This window comes from Elgaria multicarinata, chromosome 3 (genome assembly GCF_023053635.1).
Source record: "Elgaria multicarinata webbii isolate HBS135686 ecotype San Diego chromosome 3, rElgMul1.1.pri, whole genome shotgun sequence".
In the NCBI taxonomy this organism is placed as follows: Eukaryota; Metazoa; Chordata; class Lepidosauria; order Squamata; family Anguidae; genus Elgaria; species Elgaria multicarinata.
The window spans coordinates 46,751,215-46,776,619 of record NC_086173.1 but is presented as its reverse complement, the minus strand read 5'-3'; the positions used below and the strand labels follow the sequence as shown (position 1 = coordinate 46,776,619).

The window sequence follows — 25,405 nt, the reverse complement described above, 5'->3', positions numbered from 1 at the left end:
TCTCTAGTAATAAAAATATTTAACCATTAAATAACCTTCTGCTACCTCTTCACAACACCCCAAATCAGCTGCAGGAGGTGGCCTCCTTTTCTGCCTAGTATGTAGGCCCCGCCTTTTGTTGTGCCCAGAGGGCGAGTATTATTTTTTTAATTGTAACGTTGCTGTTCTTAATTGTTGATTTTGTTAGCAATGCTTTCTCCCTGTCAGATTCTACACACACACCTGCACACTGTTTAATCTTAACTATACACACACACATTAAGGAAGAATTAGGTAGAAGTCTGGATGCTCTTTCAGAATTGAACAGTGGGGAAGAAATGCTTGTAAATAAAATATAGAAAGTCGGCAACACTGCCAGGGTTAAGGGGCATTGCTCACAGGCAACTGGGATCTTTTTATTCGCAAATAAAACCGTGGGGGGCCGGCTTCTGAACAGAACTGAGATGCCGACTTTCACGCCTTTAGCGTTGGGAGCAAAGTCCTCTCTTTGAATGCGCTGAGGCTGTAGCAGCGGGGCAGGGAAGAACCGGGGTGTGGGGAGGAGTGACAAGGGGAAAACGAAACTATGCGCATTCTCCAATAAGAACCAGACGAGCTGCTCTGGAAAACGAAACTTTGCCGGTGTCTCTGGCTGTGTTAGGCTGCGTGTACGTTTCGGTGCCGAGCGGGCTTTGGAGAAAGGTCCTTCTTTTGGGCTGTAGTAGTGATTTCCATTTCGGAGCTAAACTGAGGTGAGTAACACAGCTCTTCAGGGGGCAGGTGCGTTTAACCCAGTTAGCCTGCCTTGCTTTCCAGAGTGATACGTTAAATCACTTTTGCAGCAAAGCTGTAATGGAAGCTTCTGATCAGCAACTGCTGGGAATGATGTGCGGTTCTTAATACCGCCATTATAGGAGTACGCAGTTAAGTTCTTGAAAGCTCCGTATGGGCGGGCGGATTCTAGGGTTCTTTTGGTGTTTTCTGGAATGAAGGGGGTGAGGCAGGACAACACTAGCAATGTTATTAAAATTAGAAGCGATGGTGTCGATTATGGGATAGACCGTTTTCAAAGTTGGGGTGTGCCGACCTTTAGTATCTCTGTGCCTTTAATAGAGCCTTCCAGATGTGATGCCCTCCAGATATGTTGGACAACAACTCTCATAATCCCCAGCCATCCGGAGATTATCTGGAGGACGCCAGGTTGGGAAAGCTCCTTTAGTACCTGCGTTACATGCATTCTTGGCGGAAGGCAGACCTCATCGGTAGTGTGGCATTGATCTGTGTTGTGGTATGATTATTTGTTTTTGCACAGGTATTATAGATGATAAATTTGCCTAGTTCGGCTTTGTTGTTGCTGAAATTGGGAGATTAGCAGTCTCTCGTCTTCCTGGTTTACGTCTGTGTTCTGGAGACGCTTCAAAGGTCACAAGCCAGAGAGTGGTACACTGGGTGGTTTCCTTAAAATAAAATGGGGGTGGGGAGATAAACTTGCTTTATGGGCTTTCGTGCAATTTTTTTTTTAAATCTTATTCTTAAAAAGAAAAACGAGAACAATGCATTGCAAATATTTTGAAAATGTAATCTCAATGAATTCTGGGGCTTGTAGTGCGGAGAACTCACGTTTTTGCATTCAATGCGGTCTCTGCTTTTTCATTGGCCACAACGGGCGCATCCCCTGGTCATAGCTGGGATAGAGAGGCAGACGAGACCCTTTATTTGCATATTGGTCTCTGATTGGGCTATTGTCTCGGTCGGTCTCCAGCCGGCTGTTCCGAGAATGTGTGTGTATTACTGAAAATGTGGAGGGCGGGCCTAACCCTTCCTCGCATATCTTAAATCGCCCTGTCAGCTGTAGCTGAGGAGAATTCTGGGATTTGGATGGAGAAGGCACATATGGGGAAGGGCTGAGGCAAATTTCACATACCTTTTAGACTCCTATTTCTGTTAGTAGAGGGTGATGCCAAGCTATCTCAATACTATGCAGACAAAAAACTGTTTTTGATAATCCTATGCTAGTATGCATGTACTACAGATGAGCATCCCAAGTGTCCAGTGTGGGTGTAGGAAGATTTCGTGCACTTTTGATGGGTATATATCAAGCAGAAATTCAGTAGGTGAAGTGCTGCTTACCTCTGTGTGGGCGGAGGACAGTTTCTTCCTGCCATGCAACTGTTAAAAGCAAAGGAAAGTGGGGGTGACCACTGTATTTGTGACACCACTGTGAGGACTTGGCAGATAATTTTTGAATTAATGCAGATTTTTTAATATGGATATGACTGGGTTAGTCTATAAATAAGATGGGTATTTCAAATTTCTCAGAAGTGTGTTTAGGATGGGTAAAGCTTCTGGAAAAAAAGTTTCTACTAGTTGATATGGAGCTTTTGCCTGGTTCTGTGATCAAGAATTTATAGGAACACCAGCTAGTAGTTTGTGTTTGACTTTTCCCATGCTTCCTCCACAGATCATATTTTTTTTGCCTGCACATTATGGATTTGCGAACCAAACTGCTATAACTAATATTTTTAAGTAGCTGTGTATATAAGCCTGACTGCAGGATTGTGGATCCTGCTGTCTTCATGAAACCTTTGTGTGTTGCTAATTCTATACAAAAGTGTTCTCTGATCAGTGATGAATGTGAGTGGACATGGATGGGATAGTGGCATAAAGTGTAGTATTGGCAGAGTACAATTTTAAAGGTTTCACGAAGCTTTTTGATATGTGCTCCCCAGAATGTTATTTATTTATTTATTTATTGCATTTTTATACCACCTAATAGCCGAAGCTCTCTGGACGGTTTACAAAAATTAAAACCATGAAAAGCGTAATATAGGGTGACCATATGAAAAGGAGGACAGGGCTCCTGTATCTTTAACAGTTGTATTGAAAAGGAAATTTCAGCAGGTGTCATTTGTACATATGGGGAACCTGGTGAAATTTCCTCTTCTTCGCAACAGTTAAAGCTGCAGGTGCCCTGCCCTCTTTTAAATCTGGTCACTCTAGTATAGCTCCTGCAGCTTTAACTGCTGTGACTAAGAGGGAATTTCACCAGGTTCCCCATATATACAAATGACACCTGCTGAAATTCCCTTTTCTATGCAACTGTTAAAGATACAGGAGCCCTGTCCTCCTTTTCATATGGTCACCCTACATAATAAAACAACCAACAGTCTAAAAACACAAATACAAAATACAATATAAAAAGCACAAACAGGATAAAACTACACAGCAGAAATTGATATAGGTTAAAATACGGAATTGTTGGGTGTGTGAGGAGAAAGGAGTAGGTGCTTCATCTTCAAATGAGAGATGCCAGGGTTTTCAGTTGCATGGAAACACTGCCCTGGAAGGAAGCCATGCTCAGTAATTCGCCCTGTGTGTGAAGACAGACTGTAATTGGTTGTTGGCAGTGATGTAGGTTTTCTGGAAATTTTGAATTGGAAATTCAAATTGTGTTAGTTTGCGTAAGGTAACTTGCATCTGAAAATTTTCTGTTTGCATTTGAAAATTTTCTGATGCCCTAGTGAATGATCAAATTTGGCATGTTTATCTTAAGTAAAGAAAAAAGTTGAAAAGTACCCATTGCTATTTTTTGTACCAATACACAAGTATTTGACATGAAATATTTGTTGAAAAATATAAAGTACAATTAATATGATTTAAATGTTATATCATTTAGACATTTAAATGTAAGGGGGGAAAGGAACCATACTGCAAACATTTGACACATTTAATTCACTGCAGTGGGGATGCTGAGAGTTGCAGTTTAACACATCTGGAAGGCTCCAGGAGTCAGAGTCGGAAGCAATTCCTGGGTTACCGGAGTCGGTAAAAATGTACCGACTCCTAATAAATTTAAATTGTATATAGAGTTGCGATATGTCCCTGAAAACCAAGATTGTCCTGGATTCCAGCCAATTCCAAAATATTCTGGCTGGTTGGACATTCACTTGAATTTTATATTCAAACGATACTTTAATCTCAAAAAAGGTTTATGTTACTTACGTACCTAACTGAGTTCATTTCTTTTAAAATAGTCACTTGTTAAGTTGTTTTAGGTGTTCAATTGTTTTTTACTTTTTTGTAGCTTTGACTTTGATATCAAAGTATATACTTTAGATTTTTGAACTAGTAGAGAAAGTTGTTCCTGATTTTCTTTTATCGTTTCATATCCTATTACTTTATACTCTATAGTCTTTTGATAAACTTCCCAGAGAACGTTGGCTATGGGGCGATATAAATGCAATTAAATAAATAAATAAAAATACAACCTCATTGTTTTCATTTTTGGGCTTCTTTAATAAATAAAATTAAAAAAACCAGAATGTCTTAGCTATAGCCTTTAGACCCAGGCTTTAATAGGTTAGGTTCTAAAAAGTTGTGTGCTTGCAGTCGATGTAGGAAATATATAGGAAATTTATTTCTTACATCGATATATAATTAAAGGAGTCGGAGGTGCCATGAATAAAGGAGTCGGAGGTTTTATGTGCCGGCTCCACAGCCCTGTTTGAGAAGGCTGCTCTGATTTATTTTAGCAACCTAAGAACCGTGCAAGGTATGCTAACAGCCAGTTAGAGTTCACCTCTCTTCCACTGAGGTTGTTCCACTTCAGTTTCGCTATCACTACCTACTAGTTTTGTTTCATAATGTGGCATATATGTATTTCAGTGACATATATGTATTCTCTCACATAGTTCATATGTAACTTTTGTTGCCCAATCCAGGGTTTGTCTGCCATATGTTTGAACAAACCATGGTTTGTTTTTTCAGTCTCTGGGTTGTTTCCCTCTGGCTTTGCCCACTCCCTCTCTTTAACTCAACTGCTTTTGCAACACTGCTGCACTGGGATATAAATAGGCTGCATGGTTGTTGTTGTTTTGTTTGTTTTTACTGCTCTTCTCTGCTGCTTCTGTAGCCTAGCAAAACAACCCATGAGAGCCAGTGTGATGTACTGGGTAGAGAGTTGGACTGGGAGTTGAGAGATCGGGGTTCTTGTCCCCACTTGGCAGCTGATTGGGTGACTTTGAGCCAGTCACAGACTCTCAGCCCAACTTACCTCACAAGGTGGTTGTTGTGAGGATAAAATGGAGAGGAGGAGGATTTTGTATGCTTTCTTGGAGGACAAAGGCAGGATATACATGTAATAAATAAGAAATCTACAATTCTAGATTTGCACGTAACAACAACCCATGATTTAAACAACCCACAGTTCACAAGCCAACAACAAACCATGGCTTCTCTTTGTGGGTTATTTATGGTTAACCATCCTCCCCATAGTTCTGTATCCCAAAGATACAGAGTTTTAGCTTTAAGGTTTTTGTGTCCAATGTTAGGTTTTATTTACAGGAAGGTTAAAACTATGCAAAGCTTGGGATTTTTTTTTTCTAAATGTCTATAAGGTGTATTCCTGTATCCTTAGCATGGTTTTAAAATACAGTACTGTTTGGTCCCGATGAATCACTAACTTAAACTACAGTACTGGTACTGTTTGGTCCTGATGAATCACTAACTTGAACTACATTAATCATTCTCTTGTAGTAGCATATGAAATGTTGAAAACTACAGAAATGTTCTTCCTCTGATTTCAGTTTCTTTTTACAGAGTGAAACAATATGCATACAGATCAAATGACTAATGTCCTCCATTTGTGTCTTCCTGTTTTTCAACAGGCTGTAGACAAAACTTCATCCTGGGTCGCCGATCACGCAAAAAGGACATTAAATGTCCTAACTGTAATAACTCTCAAAATGCCTCGCACAAGTTCTGCAGTTACTGTGGGGAGAGGCTGGCTCCTTCTACCAGCACCCAAAGTAAGTGACTTACAGCTGTAACATTCCTAATGGAAAGTATCTGTATTCCTACAGATACTTTCCATTAGGAATTAGGCACAATGAAAATTCTCAAATGGGCTCCGTTCAGAATGGAGTAGGTGCTTCTCCAATTTACCATCTCTCATGAACATAAGTCTTGAATGCCTGTGTGTTCTGCATAATAGAGTCATTGTTGTTCACATCAGTGTCCTTTCCTCAACTATAATCTTGCCCTGGTTTCTGTTTTCATAACTTCTATCTTTGGGAGTAGGAGTGGATAAGTATACCACCAAAGTGTAAGGACTTTTCTATTTTTTCCATCCTTCTTGTGTATCTTTGTTAGTTCCATCTCTCCATTCTCCCTCCCCCAGCCTCATGTTTTCATTCTCTTTTTGGAATGAATAGTAATGCTTAAATCACCTTTTTAAATTACTAAACTGTTTGTGTCCTCTTTTCCTGAAACTTCATTGGATATACTCAAGTTGTTCATTCTTCACTTGCCCAATTTCTGCACACTCCTAACACTTCCTACATCTTGTGATTCCTATTACGCATTGATCCAGTTTGCAGGTCACTCTGGGCAATTCCAGGGTTGTTTAATCCAGGAATTGCAGGAGGAGTGGAACATGCGAGTTGCTTGCATACCATTTCTGATATCAGTTAACTCAGGATCCTGTTTCTGGGTTCCTTTGTGTCATCTCAATGCAGAAACTCTGGTTTGTTTCTGGTTCGACAACCCAACAACAATTATCCATCATTTGTTGTTGGGTGAATTCTGGATTGCTTAACCCAACAACAACCTACAGTTTCCAGGTTCAGAAATCATAGAACAATCTAGGAATGCCCAGTTAATTAATTGAAATTAGCAATGGCAAGTGCACAGTTCATATGCTCCAATCCTCTCGTAATTCCTTGGTTAAACAACCCTGAAATTGCTCAGAGTGACCTGCAAACCAGTTCAACTATACCTATACCATTTCAATATAAAGATAGCAGGTGATCTACACTAACAAAAGCATGCAAATTTTAAAAATCCCTTGTCTCCAATTTGAAAACTCTAGGTTATAATAATTGTAGAAGAGAGTGCTTTTTCTCCCTACCTTGCTTTCTGTAATGGAGACTTAATTTTTGAAAAACAGAATTATGGCATTCCAAAACATGCACTAGAATAATACCACTAGCAAGCCAGCTGTTAGATGACATATTTATTAAAACATTATATCCTGCCTTTGTGTTCTAAATAAAATGTCTGAAGTGATGTATACCCTATTTTGTATAAAACAAAACACAGAGACATAGATTAGCATATTAAAAACAACAACAGCATAAGCCATAGAGAAGAAGCAAAAAGGAATTTTAGTTGTAGCTGAATCTGATATTTTGAAGTACAAGTTATAGAGAGAATCTGTGGTAATGTGCTGTTACAGCATCTGAGAGCATTAGAAGGTTGTATCCTAAAATGTGCATAAAGCTACATCATGTTGTACCATATTTATTGACTCTTAATCTATGCGTTGCATTTCTTCACTGAATAGTACTTGTGCCCTGGGGTGCAGGCCATGGAGCTCAGTAAATAAATGTTGCTCTTTGAGAGGTCCAGGGTTCCCCCTGTGGGTGCCAAAAGAAATAATGACATCCATAGTGGCTACACAGCACCAAAAAGGTCATAATTACTTTTCAAAAAGCTAATTTTAACCTTTTTTGTATTCCATAGCCATTATGGACACCATTTAAAAAATAATAATTTGTGGAGTGCTGGAGGCCATTGTCTTAATGGCTCTGACAGAAAATTTGCTGACTTCAAAGTGTCTTAATTGGCAGTTTCTGTTCACCCGTAAGACCCACAACCATGCCTCTGAACCAATTGCAAATTTCTAGTTACATGGCTTTCTGGGGGAATTTTGTTCCAGTTGCTGGGAATAGAGATGCCAAACTGACTTCAGAGATGGAGATGGAGCCTGGGGGAGAACTGAAGGTGGAAAGCTCCCCTTCCTTGGGAACCTCTCTTGATAAACAACCACCCACTGAGCAAGCACAGAGGGAGCCAGAAGAGTCTTTGTTGGAGAGCCCTGGGAGCCAAGCGTCACTATCACAGAAAAAAGTGAGTATATTTGGCTACAGTTTGTTTGTATAGCAGTGATTTTGATAATGTTTCTCATTCTCTGAATCAAGAAAATAGCAATGCCTGACACCTGTCTTACTAATGTTTGGTATTTTGGAGCTGTTCATTGTGTTTTTCTGGATTGTAATAATGATTTATATTTGCTGCATTCATAAGCAAGAAACAACTTTGCTTCTAAATGTGAAGTTCTCTGAAAGCAAGGCTATTTTTCAACAGGTAGCAAAAATTGTGAACCATATTGACAGGAATGAGCTGGATAAGGATGATAAATCTCCTTCCAGAAAGAGAAGGAAGAAACCAGACCAATATGAGGGCAGCAGACCAGGCACAAGCCCGCAGCAGGTAGTTTTTCCTGTATGTGGTATTTAGCCTAAGCAAGTACACTGTTCTGAAGAATGAGTGTCTGCTGTGAATTGCTGTTTAGAAGAAGGTTATATTTTTATTTATTTTTATTTAAAAACATTTATATCCCGCCCTATATCATTAAGATATCAGGGTGGCGTACACATGGTAGAGGTTCAATCTATATACTGCTAAGCTTTGTGGAGCTGTGAGGTGAGTTCTAAATATGTACTTCCTCAAAAGAATTGAAAAGCAAAGAGAGGTTGCTTCTAGTCAGAATCTAGTGACAAGAAAAGTTGCAAGATGAGGATCTCCAAGCAGATGACAGATGGGCAAAACTTGGCACAGTCCCTTACTATGCACCTGGTAGTCCAAGAGCCAGGAAGGTTTTATTTACCCCACCGAGTGCAAAAGCTTAGTGAATGTTTTTTGTTTATATATGACATAAGTGTCTCAGAAAAGTGAGTCTTACAAAATTCCAGTGGTGGGGGGCTGCGTGATGACATCATCAACATGGCTGCCACGCTATTATGTAGTTGCCACATTTGAATATGCATAACTTCTCACCCGTTTATGTTACAGAGATGATTTTTTTTCTGAAATGTTTCAAATTTAATGACAAATATTTTTTGTAATTACACATTTTTGTTAACTCCATTAGTTTTGGAGATAATTTCATTTGAACGTATAAAATCAGTGTTCACATTGGTTATGTGTGACATTTAACCATGATTTACTCAAAAACTATATGACTTTTGAAAGAATACTCAAGAACAAAAAGTTGCATTTTTTTAAAGAGGATTAAGAAAATGTATAATAACATGGGGTTATTGTGTTGTCCGAACCCAGTCACTCTGAACTCTCCCATTTATGATGAAAGTAATTGCCAGATGTTTCTATATAAATCCTATATTTCTTGGTTAGAACCCTGAGGAAATCCAGCACTGCACAAGTGAGCTCCCATTTGTGCAGTGGGACTTTCCTTTCCTCTCCTCGCCCCATGCCCCCCAAAATCTGCTATGCAAAGTTCCCCAAACCTCAAGATGATTTTGAAGGTTTGGGGGAGCTGGAGAGGAAAGATTTATCACCCCCTTCCTGCACCACTGATGTGTTCTGTTAGTGGAGCAAGTTAATTGGATACCATCCCCCAGGAAGCTACTGCTAGGTTAAACTGTGGAGGAGATAGTGAGAATGAGAGCAGAAACCCAAAGGAATTTTTGCTACCTGTGGAGTGAAAAAACATGCAGGCTGTAGATAGTGGTTGGGCTTTGCTAATTACTTAGAACAGTAAGCAGGATACTTACTTAGAATAGTGAGCAGGGAATTCTAGATGTAGTTCCTAATAATATTACAAAGACCCTTTTTGTTTTATTGGGATATAATCTGCTTTTGGGTTTGGTATTAGGTTTTTTTTTCTTCAACAGATTACTGCATAAGGGGAGTATTTTTCTCAGTTTTGGGAAATTGTGACTCTAGAAACCCACATTAGTATTTTGCTAAACTAAATCTCTGGAGTAAGTTTTACTCAGAGCTGATCTGGGGTGTAATTGTTTCCCCCCTCCCCCCAGTTTTTGGTTGTGGATTCTCTTTCAGTTTGTTGCTTAGCTTGGCTGTGTGATTTAGCTGGAACAATTTGTTTTGCTCGAAACTTTCTGCTGTGCCGCCGCTTTCTGTATATGTCATACTGTGGTTCAGATTGCAAAGTCTTAATTTCTGGTCAGTTGATGGTCTTGCCTCACAAAATGGGACTAGGGTGCTCTGGTCTCTTCCTACTCTGATTTTAAAGCTCAAAGTGAGGAGATAATGTGCTGGAATCAGTACACAGAAGTTTCTATCTCATGAAGACGTAGGTTGAATTATCTGTGCTTACTTTACTTGAAACACTTTAAATGCGGAGTTTCCCTGTTATTAAGGCTGTTTTTCTTCTACTATGCAGAAAAAGAAGAAGAAAAATAAAAAGAACAAGGAAGTTTCAGACTTTGAAGTTCAAGATTCCTTGACAACATCCTTAAGTTCAGTACCATCCAGTCTTGATTATCCTATAAACTCAGAAGTGGCAGATGCAAAAAACTTACCAGAAGAAAGTCAGAACTCCAAAACTAAATCAACCAAATCAGATACAGTATCCACTGGTGAAAGGGGAGGCCAGATTAAAATCAGTCCCTTGAATACAGATCAACGTCCAGAAATAGTTTCAGAAAATCATGGTGGCAGTATTGATATCAAGGCTAGATCAGAGCAAGACAGTAAAAATGGTGCAGCAGGTCAAAATGATAGTGCTGCAGCCACAGAGAAGAAGATGGAGGAGGAAAGCTCCAAAAATGATGATATAATCAATCAACAGACAGGTTCTAGTGAAGAACGAAGTAACATAAATTCTGTTTCAACTGATCAATCTCTGGGAAATAAATTGAACACTCAGAGTTTCATTGGAGATGTAATACCAACTATTTCTGAGGGAGATGCAGACAACATGTCTTCAGACCTTCACTTGAGTGTTGAATCATCTGAAAACAAAGACGTAAAATTGAGCTCAGAAGATCAAAACCAAGGAATTAAGGAATCTTCGTCTGAATCTGAAATGAGATTGAGTCATAAAACAAAAATTGAAGAGGCAGACAAGCAACAGAGGAGTGCTTCGGTTTCAAAGGTAAGTTGGCCAAGGCTTCACCGCAACCGTCTTGGCTTGAGATGGAAAGAACAGAGTTCTGTGTCTTCTTCCTGTCAATGACAGATGTGATGGGGCTCTTAGAGGCCTCCAGGCAAAGTGCCCCCTCCCTGCACCTGAGTTAGTGGACTTGCTCCTATTGGATTTACTAGCCTCAGGGCAACAACACAGGGAGCACTGAAAGCAAGCCGTCCCTTTTTCACCCCTCCTCAGTGGGGAGTGTGCAAAAGGATCGTTCAGTCTTTCACTTAGAGTAGCTGCTCCTCTCAGCACCTTGTGGCAAAGAAAAAAAGTGAAGACCCCACCTGTCCCACTGGAGGGGCTTCTTTAAGAATGTTTTTCATTGCTGTCAATTTCTGAGAGGATGCAATGAGTGAAGGACTGAGCCATATTTTTAGTCTAGCTTTCCCATGGCTAGTGATAGTGGAAATTTTGTAGTCTTACACATCTGAAGAATGTCCTGTTTTAGGTCATCACAATCCTGGTGCTATATTGTATGACGGGGGTATTAAAGGAGGGCTCTCTTCTTTGGGGCAGTTTTGTTATGTGCAGTGTGGTGGAGAGGGAAAAATGATTAAATGAGCCCACCAATCCAGTAAAGAAGCAAGTGGGCCCTAGCATTTGCCTGATGGTGCTGAAAGAATAACTTGATTTATGTAAAAACAGAATGGTTTGTAGTCCCTTTGTATCTTTGTTCCTCCAAGTGTCTGAAATAATAACTTGCCTGCTCACCTGTGGCAAGCCATAATTTTCTCCTTACAAGCAAAAGTTGCCTTCCCCTTGCTTCAGGCCACAAATAACTAAAATACGTACATGTGGCAAGGTGGGCTAGTATTTTTTGTTTGTTTATTTATTCTTGTGTATACCTGTGTTACAGAAAGCAAAGTTGGAAGAAGAGACTAAAGCAGAGAGAGGGTGTGAAAAAGTGGAAAAAATGACAACTCCTGTGGAGGAATCTGGTGAGGATGGAAAGGCTCCTGCTGTTGTAAATCAGAAGAAAGAACAGATAAATCAGAAGGCTGAGAAACAACAGGCAAATCGCAAAGTCAATGCAGTTAAACAAAGGTATAGCATATTTTGTAAAATTTTGAACTAGTTATAAATGCATTAAGAAAAGACCAGTAGCAGTTGTTGTATAGTTCTGTGGACATTGGCTCTCTTTTTAGCCTATTCTGAAGTTTCACTAAACCTGAAACTATAAAATGTTTCAGCTGATATGTCATCTTTCAGGTAAGGTTTTTTGTTCACTTTTAAAAATAAAATAGTACTTTGACCAGTGCATATTGTGTTCAAAAAAGTAGGAAGGCAAAAAATATCCAGCTTTTTCACCTTGCTTGACTTGCCTAGTGACATTTCACTTATTAAAATTGGAGAGCAGCAAGTACACTTGACATTTTACCATGGCAGCCCAGCTATAGCTCCATTTTTCTGGTATAATTATTTGCATCATACAATTTTCTGCTAAAAGTAGCAGAGTTAAGCCTGCTGATGAAATACTACACATCTTGAATTGCAGTGCCTTCTCCCACACTGCGTGGTTGTAATGTAATCTTGGTGTATGAAATGGGCACAGGTTCATGGCAGAAACAGCATCCATGTTTTGTGATACATTAGCTTGGGTCTTGACAGGAGAAAGCTCCATACAATTTTTCTTCCCTGCCTTAAAACATGTGTTTCAATTTTGCCATCAGGTGCAGTGGCAAGCCCATGCATCTCTGCTTCCCATCTCCAATACAGAGGTACAGGCGGAAGGGATTCAACTTTATCTCCCATCTCTGGGGAACCCACTTGCCTCTGTTTCCACTTGTCCGCTGGAGATGAAAGGTGGAGGGGTGTTGACGTATACTGCCTCTGTTCAAAACAGATTCTTTGAACTCAGAACGCTCTTGCATCCACACTCCCCTGCCTCTGTCTCTAACTCTCAGGTGGAGGTTTGTTATGACTTGCACCCAGCAAGCACAGAGCAGAACAAATCTCAGGTGTCAACTGAACTTTGGGACTAGGGACTGGGTGGTCATGACCTCTGTACTGTAGCTCCAAGTTTGGAGGAAGCCATGTCATACTATTGTTCATTTCCAGCAATCGCATATTTGAGTTTCTTTGATAATCTGCTTTCTTTGTCTTGTATAAACGTGCCTGCATCTTGTATTTTGTGAACTTTCACATCTCTCTCCTTGGTAGCTTTCTCTTTTCTCATGTTTCTCTAATATGTAGAATTCTAGTATGGACTCTTGAATATTATGGAACCATATTCTATTAGAAGATTATGTTGCTCTTCTTCTTCTTCTTCTTCTTCTTCTTCTTCTTCTTCTTCTTCTTCTTCTTCTTCTTCACACCAAAACAAGTTATGCTAACCCCTTTCAAACTTTCGGTTGCAGCAATGTGCATTTTGATGATGGTGTTACAGTATATTTTCATGCCATACTGTCTAAGGATTTCAAATTTGATCCTGGGAAGCACAAAGTCTTCATCAGGGCACAAGGCATTTCTGGTTATGAGAACTGGAAGGACAATATCTGTGAGCTGACTTGCTCAAAGTAAGTACAGTTTTGCATGTTGAATGTTCAAACATACTCTATGTCAGGGGTGACAAATGTTTTGATCCTAAGGTCTGTATGCAGTGACAGAGCAGAAGATGTTTCTGTGTGTACACACATACACACCTACTTGCCCCCATTCTCATACACACAGACATGCATAATTGCTACACCTATGCATGGACATACACACTTCCTCCACTTTTCTGTCTCTTGACAGATTCAGGGTTCAGGTTTGGACATCATAACAACCTACAGATGGGGTGATTGTAGATTGTTAATCGAAAGTGGAAGCAAGGATTGAGCCAAAAACAGTGCACTCATCCACTCCCGCTTATCCCCAACAGCCCATGCGCTAAACATCCCATGACATACAAACCAGCTCAATTAGAGTTTAAATGGAGAATGTTTATAGACTTCTGCTTTTCATAAACGTTTCATTCCAAAAAGTTTTGTTAGAATAATCTATTGCTTGTCCATTGTCCTGCTTTGCTTCTAAAGTGTACATACATGTGGTTTATTTAAACAAACAGGGAGCTTGGTGAGCATGGTCACCTAATTGAAGGCTATGTTACCATTCATAAGGACAACATGAACAAACCAATTCCTTATAAATACTATGTTGCACCCGGGAAGGAAGCAAGCTATGAATTCATTTACAAACCTGCTCCGAAAGGAATAATTGTGAATCGTTGTTTGTTTATAACTTCAATTTACCTGTGTGGTAAAGGTAAGGATTTATCCTCAGTGTGTGATTGTGCATTTGCTTAATTTTGATAATGATTTAGAAAGTGAGATTCTGTAGTTGTATAGATTAAATCAGACAAGGTAGGACTGATGCATGGAAATGGTTAATGTCTCTTTGTGGGAGGGGGTTGATCCCTACTGTTTAAAAGAGGGAATAATAAGATCTTTATTTAAAAAAAAAAAACACCTTCCATCGACCCAGGAGAGCAGTCTATAGGCCAGCCTCAGATGTGCCATTCTTGGCAAAGGTGATAGAGAAGGTTTTGCATCTAGATGCATCTAGATGAAGCTGTTTATCTAGACACATTTTGATCGGGCTTTCAGAGTGGATATGGGGCTGAGACTCCTTTGGTTGCCTTGATGGATGACCTACGGCAGGAACTGGCTGGGGAGAGTGCATCCCTATTAGTTCTTTTGGACATTTCAGCAGCTTTTGATAACATTCACCATGGTATCCTTGTGGACTGTCTGGCAGGGCTGGGCCTTGGGAATGCTGTTTTGCAGTGGTTCGGGTTCTTTCTATCAGGCTGTGTCCAGAATAGAAGGTGGAGCTGGGGGATTACCATCTGACTCCATCATCATTACTCTGTAGTGTCCCACAAGGTTTTATCTTGTCCCCCATTTTTTTTAATACTTTCATGAAACCACTGGAAAAAGGTCATTCTGAGCCTTGGAGTAAGGTGCCACCAATATGCTGATATCACCCAACTCTATTCCTCTTAGACACCTAGTTGAAACCTTGAAATGCTGCCTGGGGTTGATAATGGGTTGGATGAGGGTGAATAAGCTGAAGTTAAACCCAGACAAGACAGAAGTGTTGTTGATCAGCAGAAAGCCTGTCCCAGGGACTGGAGTTAACCTACTTTGCCCTTGCCTGAGGGAGAGAATCAATTTGTCTGTGGAGGAAAGGAGCTGAAGTTTGTCTCCCTTGGGCTAGGGTTTTGCAGAAGGCACCACCAGCAGTAAAAACAATTATTGTATGTGTTGGGGTAGAGGAGGGAGCACATGACACATGGGGTGGGGGAAGTTGCCACAGGCAAGGCAGGCAATTGGATTTATTGAAGCTTGGTCTTGTGTCATGAAATCTCAATGGGATTTGTTTTAATCAACAGATTGGCATCAGTATGATGATATAGTATGTGCTAAACCCTCTGAGACTTTATGGAACAGTTTTAAGAGCCGTATTCCAGGGTGCAATAATTCTGAAAAAGATATTGTGAAAGGGAAACGAATAGCAGCAAAAGTAATGCTGGAAAACCTCTTCAGTATACTAAACACCTGGACTCCTATCAATGTCAAGAATTTTCTTCAGCAGTTTCGTCAGTTTTACCTTGTGAATAGGAAACCAATGGTATATGAGAACGTGCCAAAAGAATGGATAGAATTACAGTTTGGAGAAAAGCAGGTATATATAAAACCTTCATATTTTTACTGCTTATTTAGGTCTGTCTAACTTGAATAAGGCACTTGAACATTTTTGTTGTTTGAAACTAGATTGGGTGTCCCCAATCTCTGTCATAACAGCAAAAGAAAAAGATCAGATAGAAAATAGGGGCTGTGTAGGTATGTGAATTGTGTTGCAATAGTTCTCAGTTGAGTGCGCCCATCAGACATAATCCTGCTTCCTCCACATGCAGAGTAACACCACATAGGTCTCTAGTATAATCTTCTGCCTGCTGTGCTGCCTCCACGCCAAGGGTGCTGCTGCTTTACGAGGTTTGCTAGTGCTTTACAAGTAAACTGTAGCTTGCCAGGGCCGCTGGATGCTCCACTTCTTTCCATATCACCCAAATGGCATCACTGCTGTGTAAGAATGTTGGGGGCTGTGGAGGAAGCAAGATTGCAGTTGTCCTCCACGAGGTTGTTTTTTCGAATTCATTGGGCTGTTGTTATATTGATGGCAAAACTGATCATCTGTAAAAAATAAGGAGACTGGAGGATGCTGGTGGGTGAACCCAGTAATTTTTAAATTTGCTGTTCTGCTTCCCAGCTCATTCATAGGAGCTACACAGGATTAATTTATGCACCCTTCTCAATTTGCTGTCATTAACTAGTTATTCAAGGAGCTAGAATTATTTTATTATACATCTTATGAAAATTGCTATGAATTTGGTGAATGTCGATTAAGCGCAAAGTTGGTAAATGTCATATGAAAATAGATAATTCTTTTTCCCCTTGTGAAACATACATCAGCAAACACTGACAATTGCATTTTGGTAATGTTCAACATACATCAGCATAATTGCCAAATGTTGGACATCCATCACCATCCATCACCATTTTGACATGCATGTTATTTAATATATATGCTAATTCTTTTTAGAAACATAAGCAGAGCAATGCTAGCTTCCAAAAGATCCAAACTAGCAGGGGTGTACAACATGCAGCCCACAGACATGTTTTGTGCAGCACGTGCAGGGCTGACAGCACAAAATAACACCTGTGGGCAGCTGTTTTCTCTGACCCAGACCACTCTCTGTTTGTTGCTGCTTCTTCCTTTTGGAGCATGCAGCAGAAATGGGGTGCTACTAGCACTGTTCTTAGTTTGATAGTATGCTCTGTTTTTATGCTGGGCACCAAGGAGGATCTTCTCTTCCTCCATGCCCAGCATAAATGGGTGACAACCAGCAAGCCTCTTCCTCATAACTGGAGATTGCACTCTTATACCTGTATGGAAATCAATGATGCTAATGGAATGTGCTATTGGGTATGAATTGACTGATCATCTGGATAATGTCTGCCTGATAAGGGAGTAGAATGCCTCCCAGAGAAGATACAGCGCCTTGCACATGTATTCACTACCCTTTGATTTTCCACATTTTCTTGTGTCACAAAAATGGAATTACAATTTGATTTACACAACATACTTAATACTTTGAAAATGAAAATTATTTTTATAGGGGTACAAAAGTTAAGTAAACAAAAACAAACTGACATTTGTTGGTTGCATAATTATTCACCCGCCTGAGTCAATACTTGGTAGAAACACCTTTGGCAGCAATTACAGCTATGAGTTGTAACACAACAAAATGTGGAAAAGTCAAAGGGGTGTGTGTGAATACTTGTGCAAGGCACTGGAGGTGACCGATAGAGGTGGATTTTTTTTTATTACTTTGTCTCTCTATTTAGATGAAAGAGCTAATACTGGGTTATTTGAGAGAAGTAGCCCGTCCTCTTCTTAACCAGAACACTGCAAATTGTCCAATGCAAAATAAGCTGGGCCTGGCATTGATCGTTGTTCTACTAGGAGACTTCTACAGTCTTCCAACAACAAAGGAGGATCTGGCAAAGTTATGCAGCCTTTTTTGTTTGGAGACGTCACCAGCAGATGTAGTAAATGAAATATATTCTCTCCAAGAGGCGTTTTCAACAATTCCAAGGTATGTAGTATGTAATTTGGGGTTTGAAAATTAAGGGTCAGTGCTTGAATAGATGTGTAAAATAACAATTGTTGCAACTTTTTAGCAGTCAGTTTTTTGATGTACAAAAATTTAACAGGTTCAGACTTCCCCATTCTGTATCTCCAGATAGATGCATCTGCTGAATTATGCATGTCACTTATCTACTAAAGGCTATGAGCTTCTGTCAGATAAAAGGTAGCAGTAGTATGAAAGATAACAAGAAAATATCATGTAATGAAGTTTGGTTCTTTTTTATTGCACTTTAAAATATAATCTCTTGGATTCTGTTCCCTTTCACTAACAGAAATGTCTCATGTGTGGAGTTACATTCACAGGAAAGTCTTGATGATGAAAGTGGGTGGAGAAGATCCTTGCTGATTTTCCTCTCCTCCAAGCAGCCTCATACACTCCCCTGAAAAATTGTTCTTGAGGATTGAGGGACCTTCAAACAGTGGGAGAATAAAGTAGCAAGCTGACTACTTTATTCAGGACGGGGATTGGCAAAAATGGCCTCCTCCACCCTTTTCACCAGTGGCAGTCTGCTGGATTGGTGTGCCTTCCATAAATGTGGAAAGAACACTAAGAATCCAATCCATTCTATAATGGCCTTTACAGTTCCTATGCCTTAGTCAGAATGCAGAAGAGGAAAAATACATCAAAATTATTTTAGGGACTGTGTTGTTGATTTGGTGACTATGAAGTACTGACTGGGTTCAGACGTCACGAAAACCCACAGTGGGTTAAATAAGCTACAGTGGTTTATTTAACCCATCATGGGTTATTGTGTTAACTATTGGGAATTTTTTAATCCACGATGCTTATTTAGCCAAAATAACCTACTCAGTTAACCCATGGTCTGCAATATGCATTATTTAACACATAGTGGGTTATTGTGTCAGCTGGCTGGCATTGTGGGTTATTTTGGTCACCTACAGAGTTGTGCTGCAAGAGTAGTTCAGATCGCTGTTGCTCTGCTCCTCATGGGTGTTCTCTGTGTTAAAGCACAGTCTACATGGGCTATTTCAGTAGTGTCTATAGGGGAAAATGTAGGCCTGCAGGCCATTGTTGCTTTCAAAGGCTTATGGGTAGTGGCTGCACCTGCGATTTTTGCTCCTTTGTGAGTAATAGCACAGAGTTTGGATGATGCATCGAGTGTCTCCTGACTGGGGAGACTGTATATGAAGTTTGACCCCGATCCTGCAAACTTCGAACACTTTAGAACTACAGCTTCCTTGTCGGGGTGATGCTGGAAGCACTGGTTTTTAACCCTTTGTACTTTACCCCTTTGATGTTTTCCACCCGAACAGTAGCTGCTGTGATCTTGTCAGTAGGTGAAACGCAACTACTCTTCTGGTGGGAGAACTGCAGCAGGTTAGGGGGATGACTCAGATTATGCACAGTATCTTAAGGTACTCATGGGAGCTTATTAGCCAGTTCGTGTGGCAGGGCATCATGGACTATTTTTTTAAAAACAAGCTACTGTGAGTAGCTTAAAGCCACCATGGCTTAAAGTGACGTCCAAATGTGGCCACTAGGGCTGCGCACCACCTTAGCGGAAGACCCAAATCCGGGTCGAGGGGTATGCACTGCCTTAGCCCCATCTGAGGTGATACCGGTTCGGCCTGAAGCCGAAGCAGTTCAGTACTGAAGCTTGGAGTGCCTTAGGCTGAATTGGGGCAGAGCTGTGCTGCTCACTCTGCCCAGGAAAGCTGGTGCAAGGCCATCCATGAGTCCATTGGACTCACCTCCCTCTCCCTCCCTGCCCCTTCCAGTCACCTCCGCCGCACTGCTGGGACTTTACCTCTCCATACATCCTTTTCCCTGAGAGCCGAGCCACAATTTAAAGGTAAGATCACAGCAGCTCTCTCTTTTTTTAATAGCTCTATGGCTGCTAGAAAAGGGCCATTTCCCTTAGTCTGCGACCATAGAGTTATTAAAGAAACACAGCCCCCCCATAATCTTATCTTTAAATTGCACCTTTGCTCTCAGGGAAAAGGATGCGCAGGAAGGTAAGTTCCGATGGTGGTGGCAGCAGCACCAATTTTGGGGGGAACAGGCAGGGGGCAGGCAGGAAGTCAGGAGTCCAATGGACTCCCGGTTGGATTTGTGCTTGGATTTCTTGGGTTGCCTGTTGTGCACCCGGCACCCAGGAACCCTACAAAAGCCAACCTGCTTCGGGAGACTTGAATCTTGCTTCAGTACCGAGGCAAGGTGGGCTAGCCCGAAGCAAGTCAAATCAGGCTGTTTCAGAGGTTCTGAAACAGCCTCTGAGGAAAGGCGGAGAGCTGTGCAGAGCCCTAGTTGCCACTATATATTTGCATATGCAAGCTTCAAGCATGACACACCTAATGAGCATGACAAGTTCCATTGCTTTCATCCAGTGGTTGGTGCTAAGACTCTGACCAAGTGGGAAAGAGAAAGAATTTAGCTAGTTCATTGATGGAGCTCCGGTTGTGGTCTCCTGCATATATCAGGAATATGTGCCCAGTGAAATACTGCTAGCCTTTACTTTCATGCAAAGATACGTGTTCGATGCAAATTTGATTTCTTTTCCTGGTAGGTCTTAATTTATTATTTTTCCCCTTTAGAATGGAAGAATACTTGATCAAGTTCTACAATAGCTGTAATGGAGAGGAAATTCACCAGTGGTTGTGGACAATTCCAATTCTTCATCTGTTTACTACTTCTATTGGTCTTGACTCTGTTCAAGTGCCTTCTCTATTTAACTCTGAAAATAAATGGGCAGGGCTGGAAGGCTTTCCATTTATGGAATACAGAGATAAACAGGAACATAAGAAGTGAGTTTTAATGCATTTGCTTTGTTACTTCCTTTCTTTCTGAAATGTTGTTATCAATGGGTTGCATTGTTTAGACCTTGGTATCCTGTTTCTATATATTGGACATAAATCTGAATTATTCTAAATCAAAGTCTCATTGTAAAAATTATTCTGCTTTTCATAGATGGAATGTCATGTAATCTCCCTTTTGTACTAGGCATATGCTGCCCTGATCTCTGTTTTATCCTTCATTGCTCTTTAACCCTGTAATATAGAATGTGGTGTCCTTTTAGAGGAGATCAAGAAACATACATCACTTTTAAAAATAAAAGAATAGCTAAGTTTGCTTTGGGGTAGCACTTTCCACGTATGCTTTGCCTGTTCCCCAGTGACTGGGTAGGTTATTATGTCGTATTTTGGGACTGTTTCACACCACGATTGGTTATTTGGCCAAAATAACCAATGCTGTGCAGAGTTGATTATTTGAACAATTGTTGGTTATTGTGTTGTCTGTCGGGCACCATTGACTATTTCATCACACCTAGTTGGTTATTTTCAGTGACTACGGAGTCCCCTAGAAAGAATAATCAAAGTGGTGGTGGCCGCTGTAGTCCATCCAGCAGAACTTGCGGTGGCTGGGGTGTGTGTCAATCAAACGCACTGTTGAATAATAGTCAACTCGACCCTGCCTTAATCCACACCATGGTTGATTATAATCATGTTGTGTGGGGAGTATCCCCTTGATTATCAACCATGGAGTTGACAATTAGCCCACCACTGACTATTGTGTTGTCTGAATACAGCCAGTCTCTTTGTAGAACCTGCAACTTCATATATGTCAGAGAAGTGGGATATTTTGTGTGTGTGTGTGTGTGTGTGTGTGTGTGTGCTCTTCCTCCTGAAGCCTTTACCTCTTTTTAGATATGTCTTTTTATAGTACATTAACAATAGAGGAAGATATATCATGTGGCATAAATGGAAAAAGGAAAAGAGAGTTACAGGGCAAGAGGAATCCCTCACCCACGTGAGGAGTTTGTAAACCTGATTCCTTTTTGGCTAAGGAGCAAAGGGCATTCATTCGTACTATTGCCATTATATTGAATCCGTTATATACTGAAAAGTAAGGCTGTTAAATAAGGGTAACTTTGACTTCATGAAATATTTTGGCAAAATTTGATCATGGTCAGGGTCGTCCAGAAGAATCTGTGGCCTCTTGGCTATGGAATTTATGGGGGGGGGGGCATCTTAACAAAAAAATACTATTATTTTGAATATATATATATATATATATATATATATAGTTAAAAGAACATAAATTCAATAAAAGATATAAAAGAAACTAAGTTGCCTGATTGCCTGTTAGGAAAACTAAAAATAAATCCAAAATGTCTTGAGTTTCCCAAACAACTATAGTATACATATAAATACCTACATAATTAAAAAGTAAATAGCAAAATATTTGAACTTAATGCAAATATGTTATGTTTAACCTTTTTTCAGTAGGTAATAAAAAATATTTCAAACCTAATGTTAAAGTTGGGTTGGAGAGCCACGTCTCCTCCGTTATTGGGCTGGGTATTTTCATGTTTAAATATTAAGTTGTTTATCTCTGTGAGTGGGTCTTGTGGCAGAGGTACATCAAAACCACCTTGGTCTGTTGACTCCATCAGAGACACAGTAGCTAGAAATAGTTTTCTTTTAACTTTAACTTTTTATTTTTTGTTAAAAGCTTGAAATAAAAGGTGGGACCCTTAAGTTAGATAAAAACTGCTGGAAATGGTCAGTGTACCCTGAATTCAAGATGGAGAAGGGAGCCCTACTGGTCCCAAGGCTCTCAGTCCGCCATAAGTATTTTTTCAGAACCAGAACTGGATCAGATGAATATGAGGTGCTAACAATACATTGAAACAGAACCCCAAAATGAGGTTTTTAAATAACATTTTAATCATTTTTAATAATATTTAACATCAAAATTTTGTAAAATAAATTAATAAGATATCCCCCAATACTGCTATACTAATCTACCACTAATAATGAGTAGATAAATGTTCTTTATGTTTTTATTTATTTTTATTGCTAAAACATGGTATTTACTTGTGTTTTGTTTTCCCCTTAATAGGCTTAATCCACAAATGCTTTTTAAAACAGATTAAAATTAACTGAAACTGAACACACAACAGATCCATGTATACTGCAGAAATTAGAGCCTGAACTTTGTACAAAGAAGGGTGGAATTAGGAGGATTCTAGGAAAAAAACAAAAACCTAGAGACTTACTTGAGTTCTAGGAAAACAGATGAAACAGTAATTGCAGAGTGTCTGTCTACTAGGAATATAATCACAAACTAAAATGGAAATTCTTTTACATTTATCAAAATTATACTCTAATACAAGTATGTGAGTGTAAAGGTTGGACAAGAAAAAAGCTAAAGTCAGTTTGTTTGGATAATTTGAATGAACCCTTTTTCCTGTTAATTGAATTAAAAGCAGAGGAACCACCTATAAATATAACAAGAATTCTTATTTACTGGCAAGATGAAACAGAACAAAGGAATTACCTAAAGTAATCTGTTCTTACTGAAAAGCCAGTACTTCAAGAACGTATCTAAAAGGTTTGATTGACTTTTTGTGCAGTTTGATTGCCCTTTCTTGAACAATATTATGAGTCTTTCATCTTTGAAGAAGAAATTTCTGAGTTTGATCATTATAACCACTGCTGATAGTCAAATCAGTCCCGTTCCCCCCCCCCCCCCAAAAAATCTCCTTGGAATGATACCTTCACCAGGAGGAATGTGTGTTTCATAGAATCATAGAATAGTAGAGTTGGAAGGGGCCTACAAGGCCATCGAGTCCAATCCCTTGCTCATTGCAAGAATCTACCTTAAAGCATATTGCTTTATTTAACATTTAATTTCAGCAGCTGCCAATGGAGACCACGGTAGTGTATTCAGTAAGGATAACAAGTTTATAAAGTGCCTTATAAAAGCGTTTCTGAATATTTTAGATATATTTATAAAGAGATGCAGTTCCAGAAATGGGAATGTTAGCCTCAGTATTAAATTTGGTATCCATATAGTCTTGGCAGCTGCTGAAAGTGAGCAGAGTAGTTTTTATCTCTAGCATTCCAGATTGATCCCTTCCTTCTTCCTCTTGCACACGTGAGGTCATGGCTTGTTAAATATATTTCTGTAATTTCTGAATTAGGAAACTAGTTTAAGTGCTGCTTGTAAAACAGAATATGAAACTAGGGTCGAATCGTGGTTTCAATCAATCATTTTCATTTTGTTCTTAACTATGCAAAAATTTGTATTAGGTCTGTCATATATCTCTTCTGTATACTGTATACTTCTGTTCTTTGGATGTTGAAGTTCTTTTTTATTTGTGTTTGCAGAAACTTGCTACCACTAATGAAACAAAAGAAGCATTTGATGGAAGGAAACAGAGCACTGTTCAGGTCATGGTTTTCCTTGCTGCCTCTAGGAGACTTGGTAGAATTTGTCTCCAACTCTTCGGCTGATCTGTTCGAGTATCTTCTAGGAACTTACCATAGACTGAAGAGTATCCAAATCTTGCAGCGTAATTGTGAGGTTTGTTCTCATTTCCTTTCCCCCCCTTTTCTTATTAAATTGTCTTCAACGCAAATTTGCATATGTCAGCTGCTCACACTGACCAGTCCATCAATAAATAAGGTTTCATACATTCAAAATAAAGAACCCAGTATTCTGTAAATTCAAAAACAACAGTTTTACTGAAAAATCATAAAACTGTGAAAGAAACTTCGATGAAAAATTTGAGGTCTCTTGAATAGAGACACTTTAATTGAGGCACCATATTTTATATCATAGGAATCTTTATCATTTAGATCTGTAGTATGCCACAGAACAGGAAGTTTAGTTTTTGTGGTGAGTATACATGTGGAGAAATTTTAAACCTGCCATATTAGTGCCTTTGGATTCCCATTTCTGGCTCTGACCTGGTACACACAATTGAACAGCCCACCTTGACTTATTTAAGCCTCAGTGAGCTGGGGTGTGTGCAGGTGGCCATTTTGAATATTTAGTGCCTGGCCTTCTGTTCCTGTCCAGGGTAATTCCCTAATGCTCCACAAAAGGGGTGGGCAATATCCTATAATTGATAACAGACACCAGAAGGTTCAAGCATATTAGAAAGCACAAATGGGTTGGAGGGAGAAGCACCAAAAGTATGTGCAAAAGGACGGAGACGCGGGCGATTTCTTTCAAGGGAGTGGCAACTGATGCTTATCAGCCAACTTTTTTTTACAGCCCCTGAAAAAGGATTGTCAACATTTGAAACGTTGGGCTATTTGTGAAGTTTTTTTAAAAAAACTTTTTAACAAGAAAAAATAAAAATAAAGAATCTTCTTACCAGCACCAGAGCCAACGTCTCCCTCCTTTTGCTCAAGCATATAAGACCCACTCTGGCTTGCTTGCATTGGTTGCCTGTATGTTTCCGAGCCCAATTCAAGGTGCTGGTTTTAACCTATAAAGCCTTACTCAGCTTGGGAACACAATACCTAGCGGAACACCTTTCCCGACATGAACCTACCCGAACACTACGTTCAACATCTGAGGTCCTCCTCTGAGTTCCTACTCTGAGGGAAGCTCGGAGGTTGGCAACAAGAGAGAGGGCCTTCTCTGTGGTGGCCCCCCAACTGTGGAACAATCTCCCTAATGAGGCCTGCTTGGCGCCGACATTGTCATCTTTCCAGCACCAGGTCAAGAGTTTTATCCTAGGCATTTAGCAATATGTAATGAGCCTGGGTTTGTTTTTTGGCTCATCATTTTTAAAGTTGTTATGGTGGTTTTAAATGTATGTGCTTATTGCATGTTTTTGTGGTTTTTCATTTTTGTATATTGTTTTTAAGTGTTTTTATCTTATGTGAATCGCCCAGAGACCTTTAGCTATGGGTAGTATACAAATGCAATCAATTAATTAATTAAATAAATAAATATAATGCACGTGTGAAAGAGAAGAAAAAATAGAAAAGGGCCATGTCAAATAGATC

At 39.8% G+C, this 25,405-nt stretch overlaps 1 protein-coding gene across 1 annotated transcript in view; it reads left to right on the top strand.

Annotated features, from left to right (window-relative positions):
- The first annotated feature begins 556 nt into the window (after nucleotides 1–556).
- Nucleotides 557–25,405, top strand: part of LOC134394556 (E3 ubiquitin-protein ligase RNF213-like) — a 101,812-nt gene continuing 76,963 nt past the window's right edge. The window contains exons 1-12 of the mRNA XM_063120118.1: nucleotides 557–731; nucleotides 5,646–5,786; nucleotides 7,697–7,887; nucleotides 8,125–8,250; nucleotides 10,187–10,900; nucleotides 11,796–11,983; nucleotides 13,297–13,455; nucleotides 13,989–14,185; nucleotides 15,315–15,607; nucleotides 17,332–17,582; nucleotides 20,192–20,401; nucleotides 23,771–23,966. Of these exons, the coding sequence (XP_062976188.1) occupies nucleotides 7,732–7,887; nucleotides 8,125–8,250; nucleotides 10,187–10,900; nucleotides 11,796–11,983; nucleotides 13,297–13,455; nucleotides 13,989–14,185; nucleotides 15,315–15,607; nucleotides 17,332–17,582; nucleotides 20,192–20,401; nucleotides 23,771–23,966 (2,490 nt within the window). The 5' untranslated portion in view covers nucleotides 557–731; nucleotides 5,646–5,786; nucleotides 7,697–7,731. The remainder of the gene's footprint in view (nucleotides 732–5,645; nucleotides 5,787–7,696; nucleotides 7,888–8,124; nucleotides 8,251–10,186; nucleotides 10,901–11,795; nucleotides 11,984–13,296; nucleotides 13,456–13,988; nucleotides 14,186–15,314; nucleotides 15,608–17,331; nucleotides 17,583–20,191; nucleotides 20,402–23,770; nucleotides 23,967–25,405) is intronic.